This window comes from Alligator mississippiensis, chromosome 2 (genome assembly GCF_030867095.1).
Source record: "Alligator mississippiensis isolate rAllMis1 chromosome 2, rAllMis1, whole genome shotgun sequence".
NCBI classification, from domain to species: Eukaryota; Metazoa; Chordata; order Crocodylia; family Alligatoridae; genus Alligator; species Alligator mississippiensis.
The window spans coordinates 66,264,960-66,290,293 of NC_081825.1; the positions used below are offsets into that span (position 1 = coordinate 66,264,960).

General features: G+C 40.1%; 1 protein-coding gene across 1 annotated transcript in view; it reads right to left on the reverse strand.

Moving 5' to 3' along the window:
• Positions 1 to 6,462: 6,462 nt before the first annotated feature.
• Positions 6,463 to 25,334, reverse strand: part of ASAH1 (N-acylsphingosine amidohydrolase 1) — a 35,871-nt gene continuing 16,999 nt past the window's right edge. Inside the window, exons 5-14 of the mRNA XM_014594875.3 lie at positions 23,541 to 23,619; positions 22,432 to 22,506; positions 21,019 to 21,064; positions 19,276 to 19,420; positions 14,823 to 14,877; positions 14,388 to 14,469; positions 13,029 to 13,160; positions 11,786 to 11,909; positions 11,071 to 11,127; positions 6,463 to 10,266 (exon numbers count right to left, since the gene is read on the reverse strand). Coding sequence (XP_014450361.1) covers positions 10,177 to 10,266; positions 11,071 to 11,127; positions 11,786 to 11,909; positions 13,029 to 13,160; positions 14,388 to 14,469; positions 14,823 to 14,877; positions 19,276 to 19,420; positions 21,019 to 21,064; positions 22,432 to 22,506; positions 23,541 to 23,619 — 885 coding nt within the window. The 3' untranslated portion in view covers positions 6,463 to 10,176. The remainder of the gene's footprint in view (positions 10,267 to 11,070; positions 11,128 to 11,785; positions 11,910 to 13,028; positions 13,161 to 14,387; positions 14,470 to 14,822; positions 14,878 to 19,275; positions 19,421 to 21,018; positions 21,065 to 22,431; positions 22,507 to 23,540; positions 23,620 to 25,334) is intronic.

Below are 25,334 nucleotides of genomic sequence, written 5' to 3' on the forward strand. Positions count from 1 at the left end.
GAGACTTGGGGGAGCCTAAAAAGAACTCATTTAGGCTGAGCAAGTGATCACTGCATAGATGTGATGCTCTGTCCTGGGGAAAGGCCTGTTGCTGCTTTTTCTCAACCCCAGATGTGAGAATACACAGTGAAAAAATGTAGTAGATTCCAGTAACTTCAGCACCTTAACATCAAATTTAAAAAATAAAATGGGGTGACAATATTTGTACAAGTAAACTCAGTGGATTTACTTCTTTACAGAAACTGGAATAGAAGAGACTCTATTGATAAACTGTTCCTAACAATGGACAGTAGGAATTTGGAGACAGCAATAACTGTACAGATCAAGTCTACCTTTGGGAATTCTTACAACTAATACTATCGACTGCTTTCTGCAGTCAATCTTATCCTTAATCAGTAGGCTTCAGTCTGTGAAGGGAGCTAGATCACAGGAAAGCATTTGAATAGCTTTCTGAAATATAGAAAGTAGTACTACCATCTGGTTTGTAACATTCTCATCTGCAATAGGAAAACATGCAAGTTTGAACAAGTCATATTTCATAAAGATAGTATTTTGAGGCAACAGCCATTGGCGCAGTTGCTAAAATGGTTGCTCAGTGGTTTAACAGCAATGAGGTTAATAGAGAATTGTGTCTTAAATTGTTTTGTTGATCTATGGCTGTTTTAATTGATTCCGGCTCCCCCTCCCCCCAAACAGTTACAGAGAACAAAAAGGAAGACTTGTAACCAGAGTAAAATAAGGCGTGGTTTGAATTTGATTCCCAAATGCATCCAGTCACAACACTGCCTCCAGGCTATTGTGGGATCTGGATTCATGCTAATAGGCTATTGTAATATTGTGTAATAAAACGCTCACTAAAAAACCAGGATTTACAGATAGGAATATGCAAATTAATTTGCTCTGGTTCAAACCAACTTGAACTTGGCTTTGAAGTTTACTTGGAATGCTAAGGAGTTTGCACTTACACTTAGGAAACGCTTGAGATAAGGAACAATGAGAAGGCAAAAGAAGGCAATGAAAAACAGACTGGAAAATAGAGGTGGCACAGACAGACCAAAAAAACCAAACCCATAACAAAAGACAGAGGGAGACAGACTGTGAAGAATAGGTCCAGGTTTAAGTGAGAATGAATAAATGTATTGGGTTGCATTCTGGTCACTGCTCTGGTGGCACAAAGGAATCATAATGAATTGCCAAATTGTGTTGCACATAACCAATGTAAGTGGCTCCAGGACTGTATTAACTTATGCTGGGGCTGCAGTGGCCATTGGTCTGACAGGAATCTTGGTGGCATAAATATTGCTCAAGATGACTTTTGCCCCAATCCTTTTAAGTCTACATTTCCCCCGAGCAGTCTATTCCACTGCCTCACAGTTCTAACAGTAAGGACATTTTTTCCTGAAATGAAAACTTTAATCTATTTTGCTGCAATTTAAAGCCATTGCTTTCTATCCTGCCCTTTGCCTCTGCATCATCCTCACCATAGGTGGTGGCCCATTGTACTTTGCTCTGGCCAGCATTTTTTTGCTCCCTCTCTCAGGAAACGCACAGAGAACACACTGCCTAAACATCTACAATAGGAATAGGTGCCTAGGAACTTTTGAGTATCTGGATTTAAGCGGGGTTGATGAGCATTAATGACTTTGTCTTCGCAAAACCTCTTTTACACATGGGGGACTGAGGACGACAGATGAAAAGCCATGATTGTCAAAAGTATCCATTGTCAGTTTTTTTTCAGAGCATTTGTTATTTTACATCTCTTTACACATTTGCAGCAGACCTCCTGCTGACCTATAGTGAGGAAACTACTGAATTCGCGATTGTGTGATTTTCACGGAAACTGTGAATGTAGGTGGGATCTGTGAAAAATGGCAGGCTCAGTGATTTTGGTGGGTTCACTACAACCCCCCCCCAAAAAAAAAATTGTTCCCAGCAAGCAGAGAAAAGGGTAGGATGCCCTGCAGTCTTGGAGCACCAGGGGAGGGGGACAGAGCGGGGCTGCTCACAGCAGGAAGTGCGGAGGATGCAGGCAGTAGCTCATAGCCTTGATAGGGGAGGAAATGTCCTGCAGCTGTAGCCAAGTGCCTGGGGGAGTGCTGGGGTGCTGGTACCCCAGCAGCGCTAAGGGAAGAAGCCCAATTACATGGTTTGTTCTCGCAGTGACAGCCAAGCACTAGGGATACCAGGACTCTTTCTGCCAGGTCCTGGGCTACTGGGCTGGGGGAAGAGGGGAAAGAAGAGAGTCATAAACCCAATCTAGCCCACGGGACCAGCCCTGCAACCCTTCCTTATAATTTCTTCCTCTTTGAAATAAGATGTTTCTTTTAAATGACATCATCCTGGTGGCGGGGGTGGATTAAAATGATTTATCAACTCTAATTTTGCAAAGCAAACTAGACTGAGGGATATTTGGTCATGTGCAATTATAGTAATTTAGAATAGTTTAATTTTACTGCAGCAAATTGTGCTGCCCCTTACCTGCCTGTGTTAATAAGAATGTAGCATAAGTAGGATATTCTAATTATTCTGTAAATGTCATTTCACTTTAGAAAAAGGAGCTAATCCTGTTGTAATTACCATCTTCTCTTTTATAAAGTAGCCTCCCCCCAATGCTAAAGGCCTTTATAAATCGCCAGCAATCAAAAGTGTGATTTCAGAAGAGTTTACAGATTGATAAAGGTATGCAGGAAGTTTTTCTGGAAATGGGTAATGGAAAACTTGTTTCTCAAGCACAATGTGTTCTTTATTGGCAAATCAATGGAAGCTCTTTGGTAATGTTTCTGTGTGCCTTATGGAGGACACATTGGTACCTTAGCCTCTTCTGTAGTTTCTCTATCTGCTTTAGTTGAAGGTAAAACTACCTCAACTTCCTCCCCGGAACTGGAGTAACAAGCAAAGAAGTTGTAGTTACTTTGCAGACTAGTGATTCTTAACTAAAGTGTTGTGAGATCCCTTTAGCGCACAAACACTTACACCACACCTAACCGTTTTTCCAACTACGGATTTAGTTGGTCTGATAAAAGATAATATTACATTTACCCAGAGAACCTTGTCTGCCAACACCTACAAGATTCACAAGTAAAAGCCAGAGATTTCGAACTGGACTCCATACTGTCAAAAATAATTCTGACCTGTTGTGGATGGAGTTCTTTGCAACAGAAGAATTACTCTATTATATTTCCATAGTCAAGAAACAAGTGAAAGCTAAGAACTGGCATTTTCTGAGGAATGCCTTAAGGGTAAAAGGGTTGAGAACCAGCTCGTCAACTGCCCTCACTTTTTCCTGTTCCTCCCATAGCATACTGGCAGCCTGCCTGAAGATGAGTCACTACACCTGTCCAAGTGTTGTTAAGAAGGTGGCTGCTGAGTTTCTGGCTCAAGTTCTTGGCTTGCTCCTTTTGTTCGGTTCTTTTGCTCTTCCACCATACCTCAGATAGCAGTGTTTCAGGTAGGAAAGGCACGTGCAACAGGCAGCATGATATCAGGGTGCTCAGATTTGTTGTTATTGGCAACTTGGCTTTCTCAAATTGCAGTCTGCTCTCCTCTGCATTTCTCAGTTCTCTGAACCTGGCCTCTCTTGTAACTGTTTTCCTGAAGTATTCATAATCACACTGGAGACCCCACTTCTAAGAAGCCTGAAAGCAGGTAATTGAATTCCAACACATACTCACCCTAGCTTCTTTCCATTCATCCCAATACCTTTACCAAACCCCGCATAGAATCAGCCTCTCTTCCACCCCCTCCACCCCAACAGCCAACAGCACTTGGATCTTCAAAAGGAGACACGCTGCTCCCTTTTCCTTTTCAGAACCGAGTTAGTTGCCTTGGACTGGAGGTCTCTGAACTTCAGGTACATAACTTTCCTGCATTCTATTTTGGGTGAAAGCACTTCAATTCCAAATTATTGGGGGACTAAGTTGAAGTACATACTGGACGTGTCTACACATGACCCTAAGTCGCCTCAGCAAGCGCTACAATGACATAGCACTGGCAGACACAAACCATGACACCGCAGCTACGTTACCATAGCGATGCACTCCCTCGGTATAGCGCTTCACTATGGCAATGTAGGGGCTAAAAAATAACCATACGCCACCAGCACGGCACAGTACAGGCTGTTACTGTGCCATCATTTAATACTTCCAAAAGAAAGTACTAAATGGTGACATAGTAACAACGGCACAGTAGAGGTACATGTAGATGTGCCCACTATCCATGTTGGCAGCTTTGTGAAAAACACCATTGCAGGAAAGAGTAACAAATAACCACAGTATGAAACTCTCTCAAGCATAGCTAAAAAGTGTCCTAAAGGCTAAGAAATTATATGACGGATGATTAAACAGAACAGAATTCCAGGACCCAGAGTACTTTGTAATCCAATAATATATTTGCTAGATGAACATAGCTTTCCAGGAACATTAATCCTGTCTTTGTGGCAATAATTTAATAGTTGAAGAGACAAGGATTTCCACTTTCTAGCAATAAGTGCTCTTCCTCCTGAGAGATGGAAAGAATAAAGAGAATCACAGGGCTGTAATGGACCTCTAAAGTCATCCAACACAACCCCCTTCAAGGATGCAGTACTGCTATTCCCAAATCATCTTTACTCAATGCGTAACCAGTGTGCCCTTGAAACTCCTCTAGTGAAGGGGATTCTACAATTTCCCCAAGCAGTTTATTCCACTGCCTCATAGTTATAACAGTAAGGAAGTCTTTTCTTGAGATGTCATTTAAATCTATTTTGCTGCAATTTAAAGCCATTGTTTTACACCCTACCCTTTGCCTCTGCATCATCCTCAACATATCTGGTGGTCCATTGCAACTCAGATCCTTTCCAGCAATATTGCTACTTGCCATTCATCTCTCATTCTGTATTTGTGTACTTGGTTATTCTTCCCTAGAGGTTTGCTTGCATTGAACTTTATTGGACTGTCTCCGGTTCAGCTCTCCAATCTATCAAGAACCTTTTAAATGCTACTCCTAACTTCCAAAGTATTTGGAATCCTTTCCAGTTTTGTCACCTGCAACACTTGATCTCAAGGTTTTCTATAATGCCATCAAAATAATAAACATGTTAAATAACATTGGATCCAGGAAAGACCCTTATGGAACTCCACTTGAAAATTCCTTTCTGACATGGGTTCATTTATAATTATTATTTGCCTCTGGTTGAGCCAGTTATCCATCTACTTTATAATTATCTGGCCCACATTTCTCCAGTTTACCTATAATAATGTAGGACTTCATCAAAAGTTTTACTGAAGTCCAAATATACTATATCCACTGAATTCCCTTCATCCACTCAACCAAAGATTTTGCCAAAGAAGTCAAGTTTGTTTGGCATTTGTGCTTAATTCCTTGGGTCTTCCTTTCCCCTTTTTTTAAAGAGGGGTACTAGAATACCTTTTGCAGTCCTCTGAAACCTAACCCATTTCCCCACATACTAGTAAATATTTTGTCAAGAGATCCAGTATCCTTTCAGCCAGCTGGTTCCTTCAGCAGCCTGGGATGAATTTATAATTTTCTCCTGTGCTCACAAATAAATATATGGTTCCCATTTGCATTAAATAGAAGCAAGTAGGACAAGAAGAGGATCAATAATTTCCAGGTAGCAACTCACTCAGGGGAAAAAATTCTGAAAGTTGTTCATTGGGATTAAACAAAGATGGAGCTAGATTGTTCTCAGTGGTGGCAGATGACAGACCAAAGAACAATGGTCTCAACTTGCACCAAGGGAAGTTTAAGTTAGATATTAGGAATAATTTTCTCACTAGAAGGGTGGTAAAACACTGGTACAGGTTACCCAGAGAGTTGGTGCAAGCTCCATCCTTGGAGGTTTTCAAAACCTGGCTAAACAAAGCTTTGGTTGGGGTGATCTAGTTGGGGATGGTCCTGCTTTGAGCAGGGGGTTGAATAAGATGCAACTCCCTGAGGGTCCTTCCAACCGTAATTTTCTATGATTCTATGATCTGGCTTGAAAAACAAAATGCTGATCTGAACTTCATGCTTATGAGCATTTGGCCATGCAGTTGTAGTTCTGGTATGTCATTTGGACAAGGGTAGAAGAAAGGAATCCATCCCTTTTTTTTTTCTTCCTCCTCCCTTAGTCTCCTTTCAGTATTATCTGAAGGTGCTCTTATTTTCAAGCCAACAATCTATTCAAAATAAATCCACTTAGAAATACAATTGCCCTCTTCCTTCTTCAGCATCTGCTACTGCCTCCATGCCTAATTTTACTTAAGCAGAGGGAAGGGACTTTGCTGGCTAAAAGTCCAGAAGAAAGAATTCTTTTCATAGAATAAGATTTATTTAAAAAAAACCATAATTCCAATATGTCTTGAAATAATTCTCTTAGTAAAAGGTCCTTCCTGAATTTACACATGAAAGTTAAAACACAAAGTAATACATCATTCAATCAATTGTTGCAGAGAAGCTTTATAGAAAACATGACAGCAAGCATAGTTTCCCTATAATTTTTTCAGTTTTATTTTCTTAGGTAGGAAATATCACAAATTCCATGAGTATGCAGGTTCCAGCAGGTTTCAGTTATTTGAAGTTACAGAAACAAAAATGCAATTCAGTTAGCATCAGAGACATCATGCAACAAGACCGAGTTATTTTGCACAAGGAATGATCCACGTGTTTGCTACTTAAAGAAGAACAGAAGTGCCATTAAAATTTTAGACCACATTCCAGGAAGCACTGTTCTGTTTTATGCTACATAACCTTAAGCAATGAAATTCTTATATAATAATCCTGGATTAGGATGTGCGTTTAGTAGCTTACACTTTGGCTCTTTATGAGAAGTGGTGCAACATTTGTCTACCTTTGAATCTTTTGTCCATTATTAATTACTACATTCATATATACAAAGGTGTTATGTAATACAGACATATTTGGAAATAAGAACTTTGGTCTCTAGTATGCTCTTGATATGCTTATATCTCAGTAAAAAAAAATATTACTCCAATCTATCATTGTGGGGGAGGCGGAAATCAGATTAAAAGTTGGGTATGGGGTAATGTTGAACTATGTGAATTTGCAGGTAAGGATGTTTCTAGTTATTTGCTTGTTAATTTTATAATTAGGCGCACACAGAGACACTTAATTCAGTTGACTTGAACAAAAGGAATAAAAGTAGTACAATGCCACTCTTACCATGTATTCAAGCAGGACATTTCACTATTTGGAGAAGGGACCAGGAGCTTGCATCCTATTCCATTACTCTGAGATTTATTGAAGATCCCATCTCCCCTGAAAAAAACCTAGATTTCACTTTGCCCACCTGTATGCCAGTTTCCATTTACTTTTTTAGATGATTAAGGTTTTAATTATTACTCAAGATCCTCAGGCAAAAAAAATAATTTTGTTTTGGAGCATTAGCAAGATGGAGTGTAACTCATGGAATAAGGGTGTGGACAGAAGGAACAACTGAAACATTTCAAACACTTCTGGAACATTTCAAAAGACCAGCTGTATAAATATGCCCTTTGAAATGTTTCAAAAGCAGCTAAAGTGTTCCAAAGCAGCACCTCTTGAAATGGAAGTACTATTCTGAAGCATTTCACTTGCATGGATTCCCTGTCCCTGTGCATCATCTGTTTTTCACAGACCCCACTATTTCTAGGGCCCCCCACTGCTAGCCTTTCCAGCTCTCCTCCTCTTTACTCCACTGAGAAGAGTGGGGTTAGCAGATTTGGAACTGAAGTGTTAGAATCTCAGAGGTACTAGGGAGCCCCATCCACCCTCTTTCCCCACATGAGTCCTCTGCTTATTTCCATTCCAGCACTCTCCAATCCCTCATCCCCAGCAAGAGGTGTGGAGTAGAGCTGCATGTTGCTGCAACCTCTTCTAGCACCTCCTGGATGGAAGTCACAGATCTATATCTTTTTGAAATGCTTCCAAGCTCACTTCACTTGAAAATGTTTCAAAAGTTCTCTCTCCACACCCTAAGTCTACCATTAACAGATAGCCCACTTAAAAAATAAAAATAAAAAAATAAAAGCTTACTGTAACTCTTCATTAAGGCATTATTATTTTAAACACTAATAAAAATTCCACATTAATTTAAAATCAGTAGTATGACAAGGTGGAAACTAAATTTGTCCCCACAGTATATTAGCATTAAAGATATTTCCAGCATTAAGCTGGTTAATCAAATTTGTACTCAGCTATGTGTATTTTTTTTTTTAAAAGGACAAGATCTTCCCTGCAGACTTTCCAGCTTGCTAGTTGGAACAAAAGTAGTTTTTTTGTTTAATTTCTAACTATTGGAGAGAGTCCTGAGCTTGCTGTTTTGGATGGTCATTATTCTGAATTTCTCTGAAGAAAAAAAAAAAAAGCATAATTACATAGGCATCAAGAATTGCTGACTTCATAACTGATGTAAAGGTTTGATACTATAGCAGTTAAAAATTAGTTTTCATGTTACCATGTGTTATTTTAAATGCCTTACAACAGGTATTTTTGGTAAGCTTCAAAAGGCAATACAGTATCAAAGACAGCAGATGATTTAGGTATGCTTTCCTATGAGAATGGTATACTAAAATAATTATGAATTTTATATCAATTTCATAGAGGCATTATAATGCCATCATAAAGATAGGCAAAAAGAGATTTTAAAGCATAAATTAAAAACATAGAAGTTGTTAGTTTAAAATTGAAGAGAATACACTTGGTCCTTCATGTTAAGTGTACAGAGCTGGAGATGGAAAGCTAAATCTTAGAGGTGTAATCATTGGCAAACAAACAAAAGAAAAATCCAGAGACGAGAAATGGCTATTATTATACTCAGAAGAATCCTAGAAAGCAGGCAACCAGCTTTACGAAAATGGATGCTAGGGCACCTTATCTAAGCATCCCATCTTTCCCCTTACAGGTTGAATTTTGTCCCAAACTTTGACTGCCTTCTTCCTTGTGTTAATTATTATTTTTTTTTAATTAAAAAAAAATCCACTTACAGCAGAAACCATACTAATCTTCCTTCCACTCCCCAAAACACTACTAATTCTGTCCAACTTCACACACAGTTCAGCCTGATACTTACTGGGCACATCTACACATGATTTCATGCACAGTGGTTTTTGTACATTTAGTTTAGTACCTCTTATCACAGGTACTGAAACTAAATGCACAGGAACTGGCGCTACTGCCTAGTAATGCTGGTGCATGCATTTTACATGATGCTAATGGACAGTAGACTAATTCTACTGCATACTACCAAGGTTTTTGCCTGCCATGCTAGTGCATAGCAAAATTAGTCTACTGCACATGTGGCATCTCGTGTAGATGCACCCACTAACAGGCATTTTATCTGCTAGGAACATAAATAAAAGAGTACCGCTATGTACTGTTCACAAAGGGTCCACTTTCACTTGTACTGTGATAGAGTACAAAAACTTTGCAGAAGTTGGTATTTTATGCACAAATGAGTAGCATACAATCATTTTAAGGCAAAAAAGAGATGGTTTTCAAAGACAGTTTCCAGATAATGTCTTAATGTGATTCCTATCTATTTATGCTATAAAATGCATTAAACCCTGCATTTTAAGAAAAAAAAAGTCAAACAACATGGAAAAGAATCTCCAAAATGCTAACAGCCGCTTCTGACTTGGATCTACGCCAAGCTGCTTCCTAACTGTAAAATTAGCTACTTTATGAATAAGACATTTTATACTAAGACATTTTAAAAATGACTTTAATACTGGACTCATAAAATTAATTTTAAGACCTATGTATGTATCCTTTTCAAAATAAAAACATTAAAAAATTAATTTAATCAAAAAATGTCTAGTACTAAGAGGGTACTGTTCCTATTCTATTTTTTTTATTAAAAGAATTCTTGGTCTAAAACTAAAAAGAGTCAAATTTTGAAGTACCAGAAGATTAGTAGAGACCCAGAGGCAACTATTGTATTTAATCTGCAGAAAAAGAAACTTGGAAATGGAAACAAAAGCAGGTTAGTATAGGCTTGTTGTCTGAACCATCAGTTAAGCAGTGGACAAGACCCGTCCTGCATTGGATCTCAATCCTTAAGACTTCATGGCCATTTCTATATAGTTATCAAGCTTCTGACAACGTCGCAGGTTGGGGAGCCTCTCCAGAAACAGTCAGATCACTTTTCTTGGCAAGCCTCCAGTTCAATAGGCAGAGCTCAACTCCTAGGCAAGGACAGGATCACCATGGAGAACAGGGTTCCGGACATTCCCGCAGATAAGTTTCTGTATGGCCACCATCAACTGCCATCAGTGTTGTGCACACTGTCAACTAGCAAAAAGGAAGAAGCTAATTGTGAGTCACAATTCAGTTGTTTCAGATAGTAGGCAAGGAACTGAGGAAGAGATCTTGCTGGTTACTTTACGCTTTATCTTCTAATAGTGATAGCGGAGTTTGTTACTGGATTAGTTTTAATATAACAGATTACTTACTACATGCATGTGGCAAGGATAAGAGCAAGAATAAGTGAGTGCAAATGCCTTGAATAATGTATTGATTTTATTAAATAAAAACACATTCTAACCCTTAAATTAGTTAACTGAATTTAATCCTAAATTGCATGAGGAAATTTTACAAATATATTTTTAATTAAGGGACTTTTGGCACACTGCTCCTTTGAAAAAAACAACACACAAAACAAAACCAACAAACTCTAATAGTAGGACCAAGGGAATTAAGTAGTTATTCATCAAATGGACACTAGTTTGCAGGGGGTTTCCAACTTTACTATCATTTGTAATGGGGAGATATTCAAGAGGGATGATGATAAGGATTAAATTGGCTACAACATCCTTATGCTATCAAGGCCCCTTTGCATTCTCAGACAGTTTGGTATATCTAGACTTGATGGTTACATTCTTTGTTTTCATACCTAATGGATAAGACTTTTTTAAATAAAGATATTGGTTTCAAGCTTTTACTAGATATATGAAGAGATCATGAAAAAGCAAAATACAGCATTGGCATAACCTGGTTTATGACTGAATTTGGTCAGGGTTGGAGAGTGGGGACCATTTAAAAAAAAATATAAAGCAACATGCCCAACATTGCAAGAAGTGCAAAACAATGCAATACCTTATTAAGGACAGGCTTTGTGGAGAGAACATCATAAATGGTTGATAGGGAGAGGTTCTGAAAGAGGAAAGTAGATTTATTGTAAGTTGTCATGGTATAGATATGCACAAGTTATGCAGCAAGCTAATGCTGAGAATAGCCATTTCTTATCTTTGACTACTTAACTAACAAGATTAAAGCAGCAACACAGAATATGTAATCCCCAATACATCTTCAGGATAGAAGGTGTTTGGATGAAAGACTGGCAGGCTACATTTTGCTAGGGAGTGGGACACTTCAGTTTCACAGTGTTTGGTGCTTAGTAAGACAGGTGCTATTTTAATGATGATTATGAAATTCCTTGATACAGTTTAGGAAATATTTGATCTTTTGAAGATGGAGATGATAAAATATCTTTTCGCTTATACTGCATAAGAAACTATACTTGCATTTAAAAAGCAAAGCAGTGACAGTCTCTGGCTAGAACAAGGAAGAACCCTACTACCGAGCCTAAAACACTGAGAGCCAGAGAGCAACAAAGCTCCAGGCTGCCAAAGGGACTTTCTGTTATACAAATATGTTGACAAACTGCATCACAAAGCCTTACTTGTCTGTTACTGTAGCTGTACCAAGACAAATGCCTTGAATGGATCTGGCTACTGTAGACCATCACCATAAAGGGCTTAAGATCAGCTAATTTCAGCACTTTATAAATAAAGGTACTTAAAAATGTTACCTCTTGCTTTGTCTGGTTCAGGCACTTCTTTGCAGGATCTCTACGATTATCCAAGAAAAGTGGAGGCTTCCAGCGATCGTAGTTTGTTTCTACCAAGAACCATGTACCTTGCTTGATGTCCAAGCTCAAAAAAAAAAAAGATACAAATGTTTTTTTTTCCATTTTCTTCCAAGAGTTTTAAAGCAAGGGTGACAAAACATACAGCCTGAAGGCCACATGTAGCCCACAGAGCCACTATCTGGCATGCTGGGCTACTGCAAGCTGGACACATACTGCAGAATTCAGGGCCCTTGGGCCCCAATGAACATGGCAGCTGGCAGCAGGAGGGCAAGCAAGGTCCGATATAGTCCTGGTTTCTCTCTGGTTGCTTTGTCCACTACCACCACCATAGCGCCATACTGGAACTACTGCTGCCAAATACCTGATGCTGGAGCTCAAGTTGCTGCTGTGGTGCGGGGAATATGGCAGCAGCTTCAACTCCAGCACAGGGTATGTGGCAGGAGCTGGTGCTGTGCGGCATGCCCCTTGCCAGAGTGACAGCTGCCTCTGCTGCTACTATTTGCCCCAGACTGGAGCTAGAGCTGTTGCTGCTGCACACCTCAAACTGGATTCAGCCTCCAAGAAGCCCTGTGGTCTGGATTTGGTCTAGGACACAAATGTGATCTCTCTTCACAAATTTGACTCCCTTGCTCTATAGTATGAAGGATTTATTTTAATGATACTAGGAGCATGTTCCTTCATATAAGGACACCCTTATATTTAAGATACACCCAAACTTCCTGACTTCCTATTAAGGAAAAGGTCCTCCCCAAATTAAGAGATTTACAATGATACAGATTTTTTGAGGGGTGGTATAATAATTGCATAGAATATATCCACTTCAAATTTAAGACACAGGCAATTTTTAGAAAATATATCTTTTAAAATGTCTTAATAAGAGGAATAAGGTAATCAAAGTATTTGAAGTTTACAAGTAGATAAGCAGCCAGGTTAATACACAAAGCTTTAAAACCTTTGCTAATTAAATATTTTTAGGCTGCACTAAACAAAATAAAATCAAAGCAATTATACTTGAATACAGTAAGTACTGCAACTAAAAATATTTAGGAATTTCATTGTGTACTAGAATCAGCTTGTTTTTTATTGGGGGGTGGGGAAGGCACAGACCGATCCATAACAGGATCCATCTTGTTCTTAAGTGCTAGGGGAAAGAATCTTTTGAGACTTTGTCAAGTATACTTACTCCCATATATCCAGAGAAGCTGCTCTGGAACGAGTGATCACACAGCCTTGCCCAGATTTGTTTCCTCCCAGAATGAAGTAGGCTGGAGCCAGTAACCTCGTTTTAGCTAGTTTCTCCTTTGCTTCTTCATAACTATACCACCAATAACAAAGGGCTGAATTAGCTTATCCAAGTTCTCTACCTACCCAGATACCCAAGGAAGTATTTTCCATAGCACCACATATAGACAGTCTTACTGGATCAGGTGAAATTTAATAGAATTGTACGACCAAAACAAAACACCCCTAAAAACCAGGCCATGCATGCTAAAGGAACACGTCTCAGTAAAAATTTGCCAGAGGCAAGCAATGATCAAATTTTAAACATGAACTAAGAGTCATCTGCTGTCTGCTAAACATTCTTTTTACCTATTGCCAAGATGGAGATAGAAAGTTTTATGACACATGGTAATACAGCTGTAGTCTCTCTAGTGTTTTATTGTAGCAAAGCATTATTTCCACTGGCATCCCAACATTGTGTGGTATATATATATATATTTTTTTTTTACTGTTAATTTAAGTATTTTAGTAGGATAAACTGCTACATGTGTTTAGAAGTCGTTAATTTAGTCTCCATTGAAGAATGGCTCTGCTAAAACGAAAAACGTACCAAACAGGAAGGAAGTGATATAGTTTGCTACACACTGTTAGGAACCTACTTATTTAGTGGTTTTGTGGATTTTGCAGAATTCGCAAAATCTGGGATTGTCTGCAAAATCAACAACAAAAAAATTAATAAAAAAAATAAAATGATGGCTCCCCAGCAGGAGCCAGCAGTCCTTGGTGCTGGCTGGCAGGATGGCATGAACGACAGCAGACAACAGGCTGCTGCCCCGATCCCTCCTCCCGCTGCTGGGGCCTCTGCCAATCAGTGCCGAGGGGTGGGGCCACACAAAGGGCAGCCAGTCATCAAAATGGTGGCTGCCCTCTTGTCCCTCCTCCTCCTACCCTGGAGCCAATCAGCAAAAAGGGGCAGGGCCACACAAAGGGGACCCAGCCATCAAGATGGCAGCCACCCCCATGTCCCTTCTCCCTCCCAGGGTCTCTCCGCCAAACAGTGGCAAGGGGTGGGGCTGCCGCAAAATGCCCGTGAAATTGGCTCCGAGTGCCATGAAAAGCCCTCTGTTTCTCCACAATTTATGTAGGTCCCTACATATTGTTTGGCATGTGGAAGAATGTCAAAATAAGCAGATTTAGTGTTTACATTTCTCTGAGGACTCTTTTACAAATGTTAACTAGACGAGGATTTTGAATGTTAGTAGCGGCAGCACTACCATAAGTCATATGAAAACAGGCAAAATATCAAGAAAAAAATTGTTACCTTGTACTATTTTCTAGAACAGTCCTAGTGAGGAAGCCCATCCACATACCATCTCTCTTACCAAGAATCCATTCAAGGATTCCTGCAAAAAAATAAAATAAAATAAAATAAAATAATTAGTTATAACAAAGGTGCAAGGATTTTTGTGATATCTTTTACTGGACCAACTGCATGGTTGGGACACATTTAGACAAGCTTTTTAACAGCTTATCTTCATAACCACACACAGTCTTTAGCTTTTCAGTGGTCAGACCATCTTACTTTTTTAGTTTTTTTACACACTGGACATAATCCAGAGCCTAAGCTTCCCTGTTTTTCCTTTCTTTTATAGCCGTCATCTACCAACTCTTTATGCATGTATATTTTTCATAAATTAACAGCTGCCCCTAAAGTTTGAACAGGTTGCATATTCTAGAAACAGGTCTAGTTACTCACCAAGGTAGCCCCCATCAATACTGAAACGCTCATTCATTGTAAGAGTGAAAGCTCCCTGAGAAATAAAGAAAACAAGTTAATCCTCACGATAAAATAAAGAAAAAGCCAATCATCACATCAGTAAAAAGTTACATTAACAATGAATTTTCTAGGGAACATGCACCTAATCCTGTAAACTTGTTAATCATACATACTTTCCAGTGAACGTACCTTGGGTCAGATTTGTCCTATTGGGCACCTAATCAAATTAGATGCATAAGCACAATTCTATTCCACCCTGTTGAAACACCTGAAAAATCCATGAATGCATCTGCCTCTGTAACACAAGGTCATCTTACCCACAAGACTGAGTCATAAAAAGCTGCAAGGAGGAGGGGGAACTCATCTGCCTTTTGCATTAACTGTTTTCTCAGGGATTTGAGAATGTGAAATGCCATCTGGCCCCTTGGAACTTCTTACTTTGCTGTGGGTCTGATCTTGCAATCTTACTTAGAGAACCCCATTAATAAACAGCTGGGTAAGCCAGAAGAACAAACAGAAGATCTATCATGGGGTTTGCAACTTACTGAAGCAGCCTGGCAAAACTGCTACTATAAAAGTCAATGTAGGGCATTTTTTCTTCACACCAATAGATGAACATCAAAAAGTATTCAGGCTTAGTACTGTACCAACCACCTTTTTAGGAGTAGATTTATTGCCCAGCCTGGCACTAGACCTCATAAATGTTCCAGGTCTGAAGCCTAGTTTGCTTGGACTGATTTAGGTTAACTCTTAATGGGTGCATCTACATGTGTGTTTTACTGAGGAGTTGAATAATTAGCTCTGCAGTGAAGTGCCACCATCTATATGTGAGCTGGTATTATGGCGCAGTAGACTGATTAACTCTGCTATAAAATAGTATTGTCAGGGACCATACTATCTTACAGCAGAGTCATTAAGCGTGATCAAGTGCATGTGCAGACAGTGACAGCCGAGCGCAAATTGTGCTGGTCAGCCCAGCTAGCTGGGGGTCAGCCCCCCAGCTCCTGCCAGCCCCTCTGCCACCTGATACCACCACCAGGAATCCAAGGCTGACCCTCTCCCCACCCTCCCCCACCTCCTGCCAGCCTGGGGCTTCTATGCCCTGGCTCACATTGCTGCAAGCCCAGATGCACGTGTAAATGCTGTGCCCAGGAGCAGTTGACTCCAGCTCAAACTGCTCCAGAGAGTTTACTGCTGCACATTAACAGCACATGTAGATACACCCACTATGTCAGGGGTGGGCAGTTATTTTTGGCAGAGGGCCGCTTACTGAGTTTTGGCAAGCTATCAAGGGCTGCATGACAGGCAGCCGGGGTAGATAAATATTAATTTTCTAAATTTTTTAGGGGCCCCGCAGGCTGGATAGAATGGCCTGGAGGGCAGCATCCGGCCCCTGGGCCACATTTTGCCCACCCCTGCTCTATGTGCATCCACTGTAGTATTAAAATTACACCTTTAGCCTCTTCCCTACTCCTTCCATCCCATCCCATCCCATCCCATCCCCTCCTGCATGTTCAGATTCTCCAGCAGCTCTGTAATGGAATTTACAAATAAAGCTTACATTCTTTCCAAACTGTAGACTTGTGGATTTATGTCTTAAGCAAAAAGGAAAAGGAAATTTGAGAAGGTGCAGGAACTTAGGTCGGAGTTGCTTCTGTATTTCCAATGTGCTGTGGTAAATGTAGGGCAAGGTGGTGGAGAGGGAAGTCAGCACTTTGAGAATCTTGGTACCATATTTACTCAAACAGAAGACAACCCTGATTATAAGATTACCCTCAATAATTAGATTCTATATATGGAAAATTTATAAATGTTACAATTTTTGAGGTACAGAATCTAATTACTGGAGGTTTATCTTGAATTTGTCCCCCTCCCACTGGTACATCAAGTAAAATACATCGGGTTGGGGGGGTAGGTAGCCCCTTTGTTTTCTGTTTCCCCCCAACTTTTTCTTTTAGCAGCACCTTCCCCCTCTCTTTACTGTCAGACCCTGCTCTCTCTGAGTACACAGAAGTGAGAAGAAATTTGCAAACAATAACCTTGGAATTAAACATGGCTGTAGCCACGTAAGCTCCCTCTTAGACTCAGTCTGAGGCTTCAGATACTCCCCAAATCCATGGCAGGCATCCTACATACAAGCCGCAAGCCTGGAAGGTTTCGGGCTCACACACCCTCTGGTCTCACTTTCTTCTAGCCAAAAAGTTGGGGAACAAGCCAGAAGGAAAGCAGTCCCCCCCTTACCACAAAATTGTCCAGTCAAGTTTTCCACTTTGGGGAAACTTGCAGGGATCAGCCTGCTTGGAGAGCAATGGACAGGCCTCACCCTGGGAGAACTACTTTGTCCAGACTGCAAGAGAGGCCTCAACCTGGGAGAACCACCTTCTACCTCGTTAATCATGGTATCTCCAGGACAAACTTTTTTTTAAAGGAAAATGTTTTGTGTTCCAAGTCAAATCAGCCAAGTCGATTCCAAATCTGTGAGTCATTCAAGAACCATATGTGGCCCTACTACCACAAAACATCCTCCACCCCTGCCTGGGACTTCAGACGCTTCCAAATCCTTTGGCAGTCATCCTACATGCAGGCCCAACCCCAGCAGCTTGGGGTTCAGATGCCCTGACCTTTCCTCGCCCTCAGCCAAATAGCCACAGCAACAAGCTAGGGAAGGGTCTCCCATTTCCATAAAATGGATGTAAAGGCAAGATCTTCCCACTGGAAATGAAAGTGGGAGGTTAATTATACATTACCTCTGCTTGGGTACTACCCCTTGCCAGAAAAACTACCCCTTGCCTGAGCGACTAGGAAAACTGCCTTAGTGGTTATGGTGCATCTTCCCTGCCAGCTATGCATGATATTAGTCCAAAGCCAAAGGCTCATAATTTACCACACAGTACATTGGGCAGGGCTCCACATGAGTCAACAGCATTTTAAGCCATGGGGACCCCACAGCTCAGCACTGCTCAGTATGTGTGTGTACTCCAGATTCCCCCCCCCACAAAGGGTTCCGGTACTAATTAGGCCCCCAACTCATGACTGGAACTGGGTGTTCTTGTCATAAGTCCTGGGATCCTCCAAAAATTTATATGCAAATAAGGTGCAGGGCAACCTGGTCTGGCTCCACCTCAAGGAGGGCGGGGTCACATTAATCGTGCTCCAGGCCAAGAGAAGGGGTGACAGGCAGCATTCACTCTAAGCTGTGCAGCGTGCAAGGCTGTGCGGGCACTCCTGGCAGTGCGGCATGAGCATGCCTGTGCATGCCACACAACTTAGAGGGATTGCTGGACAGAGGGATTCTGGGTGAACTGTTTGGGGCCATTTCATGATGTTTGCCAGGCATTAAAGGCTGGTAAAGAAACAAGAAGCATTGGAAATGGGAAAGAAAGGCTTGGTTGTGGGAGCAAAGAAGAAATCAAAATGTATGTAATGTAGTGGCCCACCATGACTAAAAAAAGAACTGGCAGTGAAGGGGACTGCAGTTAATGGGTACTACCATGTGTTTTATTCAGATAGGCTTCATTAACCTATCCTTGTGGTAGGTTCCCATCAGCATTTTTGCCTCATGTGGGCCATGTGTTTTATAGTCATGCTCAGCACGGGCTGCATTTAAGCAGCTCCATAGTTGGTTTCCATTACTGAGCACATGCTATTTTTAGCAGCAGTTTAATGACAGACACTATATTTAGTGAGGTTTCCTTAGATGTTGTTATGAGGGCCCCCCCCCAATGTCAACTGGGGAAAAAAAAAAATCTTATCTTGTATTCAAGTAAATACAGTACATTTTATAATGTTGGCATTTAGGATGTAGATAAACGACAGGTCTCAGCTGCTTATAAAAACAAGACAAGTCCACTTAAAATACAAGCCTCTATTTTTCAGGAGGAGAGATCAATACTTGAACACTTAAAAGTGTTCATATTCAAACCACTTCTCCTTATGGGAGGAACATGGATCTCATTTTCTGCTTGCCTGAATTAATAGGGAAAATGCATATGTAAAAATACAAATTAAAAAAAGAAAAGTCAGCAGCCACTCCTGTCAATTTTATTGTTTAGCCATGCTTTTCTTTTAAAAGATTTCTGTGTTCGATAATATAGTATTACAAGTTTGAGGTGAAGTTTCTTTAGCTGTAAAATTTAGCTCCCAAATTTTCATATTTTATTTGGGCAACTGTGTAGTAGCACTGCCAGTAGGAGTCCTTTTTCTTTTGTTTTGTGAATGCATACAGTTCCACTGCATCTGGGGAGATTAATGGTGGCAGTTACAGAAGTTATGCACAATTTTAGTTATAAAAAGACACTTGATGGCAGTCTCTGAAGCAGTCTGTTTTTATATAAATATTTAAGTGGTCCTTAGAAGAAAGGCAACTTGTGTTATAAAAAGCACATTCATGGTCAAAAATTTTATTTTAGTATTGCAAGTAAGGAATACTTACTGGTCTGACTCCAGATAACATGCCTATGTACCCTGCAAAATTTGCTGACCTAAATAGTGTTTTGTTGTTTCTTTGGAATTCGAGAGCTACCACTAAAGGCTTCAGTTGCTGAGTTACAGTCCAGGAACTATTTTTTATATCCCACCTAGAAGAGAGCACAAAAATCTATTTGTTTGTTTGTTTTTTAAACTACAGCTACCTGGCTTATTGCTGAAACTACAAGATACAAACTTCATGACAGCGATCTGTATCCTTGTAACAAATGCTCTTAATTCTATGCTCGGAAGTGGCAAAAAGACAAAAACAAAACAAACCATGGAATTAAGATTATTTAAAGCACAGATGATTAAGCTTAATGGAGAAACACATTTATTAAATGCAGAGACTGTATGCGGTTCGTTAAAAACGAATACTTCTCCTGTTATCCATTGTTAAACAACTTTTTACACAAATCACCTCGCCCAGTCTAATACTCCTTGTAATTCCAGGAGCTACTGAAGTTTCAGAAGCATCCATAAACTGTATACCTCTTGGACAAAGAGCAGTCAAATTCCCTCTTTCGGGCCAAGATTAAGTTGCAGGCAGTGCTCCGCCAGCTCATTTAAGATACCACATACATTTGTATAGCGCTGAACAAGAGAACCCAAAGAGCCACAACATGGTCTACAAAGTTCTTTGGAGGAAGCTATTTTATTAGTCTGGGTAAGTTAAAGATGGTGCTGAGAAGTGTCAATTAAATGCATTAGAAATAACAAAGAAATAACAAAGAAATTCTAGTAATAATGTCAATACATTTACTACGGTTAATTTGGGGAAAATGTCCATAAGAAAGGTTGAGGCAGTTCAAGCAACTGAGTAAATCAGATATTCAATGGACAGACACACTAAATATTAAACTGTAAATGCCTACATAGAACTTAGATATTGAAACAAAAGAGAGGGAGATCTAGAGTGAAATGTCACTGACAAAAATATACTTATAATTTCAAAGATGTAAATGAATGGAATACCAAAATCCCTGATACGAGACTGCTGGGAAGAAAATCAGCACTAAACAATGGAATTCATAGACTATTCAAAGAAAGTTCAAATACAGAGAAACTGAGATAGAGCCTGTATGGATACAAATACCGGATCTTAGCTGGATAGTTAGCTGGATTCTGCTTGCCCAATGTCTGTAGATTGGGGCTTTTTTAGAGCTTTGATCTAATAGCTGATTGAATCAGTTTTAGACGAAAGCTCCAAAAAGCTCCTCTGAAGCACCTGAGATATACAGACACTGTGAAGTCAGGTCAAAGTAATATACTGCTTTTTCCAGTAAGGCATTTCTTTTTTAAGCATCTGCGAGCAGCTTGTGTGTCTCAGTTATTAGGGCCATATATAACACTATATGAGTTAAGCTATTTAATAAAAAGAAACTGCCAACAACTTGAAAGTATAGGAACAGCCAGTTAAAAACACAAAACAAAAAAATCATGTTAGAATGCACCACTGACTCTACTTGCGAAAATAATTATAAAACTCATACTTATTTCATATATAATTTATGGGTCATTGTTTATACAGTTAACTATTTGCATTGTTCTTATATCAGATAGTGAATATGGATTCAAATTTCATTTCTAATCAATTACTTATATGACAACAGCAAACAGAACAGCATTTAAGCCATTTTTAGGCCCCTATTTTAATGCATCCTATTTTGTTTGTAAACAGGATAAACTCACATGCCAATACACTTACCCAAGAAATAGTCCAAAATCTAAATTTCTAGCATGATACAGCTTTCCTGGATTAAGGAAAAAAAACAAAGACAGAGATAATTAGGGCTCTGAGTAAATCAGGAAAGCTGAACAGGGATTTAATGCAAACCTATGGGCATGTTGCATGCAAACATGGATGCCAAGAGAAACCATTCTGGTTTGGACCTAATAAAATAAGACTGCCAGGATAATATTTGAAATGGACATTTCAAGTTGGTCTTTTTCATATTTTAATATTTTCTAACTTCAAAAGATTTCTCATCCCTGAAAAATGACAGCACAAGGGTTGTCAACTTAACAATAAGATCTCAATTAGCAAACAAACAAACAAAAAGATTCCACATATCCTGTGAAAGACAATTTCCCAGTAAGTTACTGGGAAGATAGGCATATGTCCTGGGGACACTCTTGTTCTTAACATTTAAGCAGTCCCACACACCCTCCTAAAATGGCACTGTTATAACAACAACCTGACTGACTGCTGAGTGAATTAAAAATGCTATAATTTCTTGGAAACTTAAAACTGGTTTCAACTGTTCCACTATATTTGACTTAGGCAGTTATCATAGGATTGTGTGTGTGTGTGTGTGTGTGTGTGTGTGTGTGTGTGTGTGTGTATTGCGTAGTCTTTACACTTTATTATATATAGTAGTCTTTAGGCAGTTATCATAGGATTAAGTATAAGTCAAATATAGTGGAACAGTTTAAACCAGTTTTTAAGTTTCCAAGAAATTATAGCATACATATACACACACACATACATACGCACACAAATGTATAGAATAACCAACACAGAAAGATCCCAAATACTTGCTAAATCTAGTCCTATGTGGGGATTTAACTAAATGATAATTTTTGCTAACATATAGTGCCTCAGTCACTTAAAAGACTATAGAAGCTTATGGGAAAGAGAGACCATGCAACATCCAAATTTTTCATGCCATCTCCAGGAAAAAAATTAAGAGCACTCACAAACCTCATGCCATTTGTTCTTCTCCCCAAATTTATACTGTTCCTTAAGGTTATCAGCCTTTTGGCCGAAATATGACACACCCATTCTGAGGCAGCTTTTCTCAATGCCAGCAGCATTTAGAAAAGGGAGAAAATATGCCAAGACAACAAAATCCAAATCTGCCTCCTCTCAGGTAACAGAACACTGCAACTGCAGCCAGAAAATAATTTTTACTCAACTGGTCTGAATCCTCCACCATTTAAATAATTAACTAATTTTGTAGTTAATAAAAGTGAAGTACCAAGTACCTTCCACCAAGCGCAATAGCAATGGCAACTTTCCTAACACAATTCTATCAAATCAGAAGTCATTTACATGGGACCAAGCTAGATTACTGGTCCCAGAAGCATCAGAAAAGCAATGGCTAAAAACAGATTTTACCTGTCTTGTCTTCTGCAACTACGGAAGTGCATACTGTAAAAATCTCATAGAAGACGTTAAACAGAACAACATCTCCTAGAAAATGAAAGATAAGGGTATTAGCTTACAGCTTGCCAGACTGCCAATAAGGCAAAACAGCTATGAAATGAGGCCTACTGGAAAAAGTGTTCTCCAGCCCATTTTACTAGAATTTCTATTTGATTTTCTTGAGGTATTACCACCCAGACACTAAAACAACAGTGTCCTCCTTCAGCAATCAGTTTTATAAAGTATGTTATTTCATAATTAGCAATGAGCTGCGTCTCAGATCCATACACAGAAACACCCTAGAGGATTCCAAGGAGGGAGGATGTGGTGGGACAGGAAGAGGAAGAAAGTTCTGGAGGGAGTGACCATTAGAGAGTGTGGCTAGAAACGGGGCTCCCTGAAGAGAGGGGGCACAGAGGTCCCCGGATGAGGGAGATAGCTGTGACTAAGGGGACGAGATTGTCACAGGAACTTTTACAAGAGCTAGATGGTATAACGCACTAGTGCTCCCAACCCAGAGATGTTGGGAAATATGTTATGTACTGCTCCTGGTTTCCCTTGCCATACAGACTGTTGAGGAGAACACATCAGTCGGTCTCCTACTCTACCCAGACTTTGGGGGTGGAAATAAGAGAAACCAGAGAGGGGGGCACTGAATTCCTTTAGGGGGAAGAAAAAAAAAAAGCATAACATAGTACCAAGCCTTGTCCCTCTTTGCTTCTTGGGAGCTGGTACAGAGAGGAAAAGCAAGACAAAGAGAATGTGCATGATCCAAAGGATGGATCAGACTTCTGACAACAATTGAGCGAGAGCTTCTCCCTCTCTCAGAAGGAAACTGCTTCACAAAGCCACTGGGGAAAGGGCACAGCTTGATGAAGGGCTTACAGCCTTTACTTTCATTCTTACTTCAAACATTTAAAAGCATCAAACTGTCTCATAGGTAACCAGTTAGTGTATAATCAGGTCGCTGATTAAGTTAAGGTTGGGCACAGCTGTCACATATCCGATGATACACTCCAATTTTAGAGAAGGAAGATTTAGTGATGTGGGACTTATGGCTTTGACATGTTGAAAATACTTACCCAAAACAGCTCCAGAAGTATTTGCAATCCCTTCGATCTCTTCCCTGAAAGGATGGGGAAGACTGGAAAGCAACTGAACCTGAAAGAAAACTTTAAGCTATAACACAAATAAAAGCTAGGTTGGTCTCTGAACAGAGGCTCTACCTTTAGCACCTCTTTGTATATTAAAACACCATGAAACTGGATGCTTAGACACATGTGCAAGTGTATAGGGGGGCTGTAGAAGGACTTGAAAGACAAGAAGCAAGTGCTTGAAAGCAAAGTTAATTTTATCAAAATCTTTACACTTGTACAGTGAAGCACTTCCACACTACAATACTGCCTGAAAAAAACTGAACACGTATGTAAGTCGCAGGTAAATGTGTGAAAAACCACAACTCAAACCCAAGGTACTATTCAGACTAGTACTGTTCAGAGAACTCTTATCTTGCATAGAGCCAGTAGAGCAGGGGTGGGCAATTACTTTGGGTGGAAGGCTCCTTACCAAGTTTTGGCAAGCTGTTGAGGGCTGCATGGGTAGCCTTGCCCCTTGACAGCTGTCCTGCCCTCTGGTCACCATCTTGTGACTGGAAGTCCCGCCCCCTAACCCCTGACCTTTGCCACCAGAAGTCCCTCCCCTTGCCCCTGGAAGTACTCCTTTCAGCAAGGGGTTTTGCTGTCTCGGAACCAGAAAAATACCAAAATTATATTCTAAAAAGAAAGCATCTACAATATTCATTAATTTGACATCAAAAATATTTTTGAACTGATTTACATGTATTTGTGTAGTGTACATAAAGGTGATTGTATATAATAGCTTAAAATGAAGTCTTACTCTTGTATATTGTGGGGGGTGGGTGGGTGTAGGTTTCTGGAGGGCTGCGGCTGTGGGGGTATGTGGGGTGTGTGGAAGGGTGTGGGTAGATATGTGGAGTGTGGTGGTCTGTGTGTATGGCACTGCAGGGGTGTAGGTGTATGTGTATGATGGGGTGTGCCCTACGAACACCCCAAGGGTACCGGCACAGGCCTGTGCTCCCCGGTCCAGAGATGCAGCTGGGAGCCATGTGGTGCTGGAGCAGTGCAGGGGCAGGAAGGCAGGGAAATGGCTGGGGGTGAGGCAGGGCTGGACTGCTGCATTCTGCTGCCTGCTCCCCCTGGGTCCTACTACCCCTGACTCCTGTCATCTTTGACAGGCAGCCAGGAGCAGATAAATATTAATTTTCTAAATTTTTTAGGGGCCCTGTGGGTTGGATCGAATGGCCTGGCAGGCCAAATCTGGCCTGTGGGCTGTATTTTGCCCACCCCTACAGTAATCCAGATGTAAGGCTGCTATAAATAGCACAGAGGGTCTCATTTGGTCTTTTACCTACAGGATCCGCGGAGCACAAAGTCCTGCATCTACAAAACACACATTCACTCCCTGCTTCAGTCCTTTCTATCCTCTACCTGGCTCAGCCAGCTGAAGTTTTGTTTCAAGAATTTCCAACATCCAAGAGCAAATTATTAACAGCCTCCGCAATAAAAAAGCATTTACAATCCCTGATTGTTTTAGCCAATTTAAAATTAAAAAAAAATCTATATATCTTGATGTTTTAAGATATCGATATCTAGATACATCTATAGTTGTAGTCAGTCTACTACTGGGAAGGTCTCTAAAAAGCACTTAGAATATGGAAATTGCAATGTACACATTTATGTCTTCCACAGTCAAGATCAGCAGTCTCCCAACTACCACAGCAGCAATTTTACCCCTTGCAAATCTGAACAGCACAATCTTTTTAAATTTTAACTGCAAAGATTACTGCTGAATTTCAA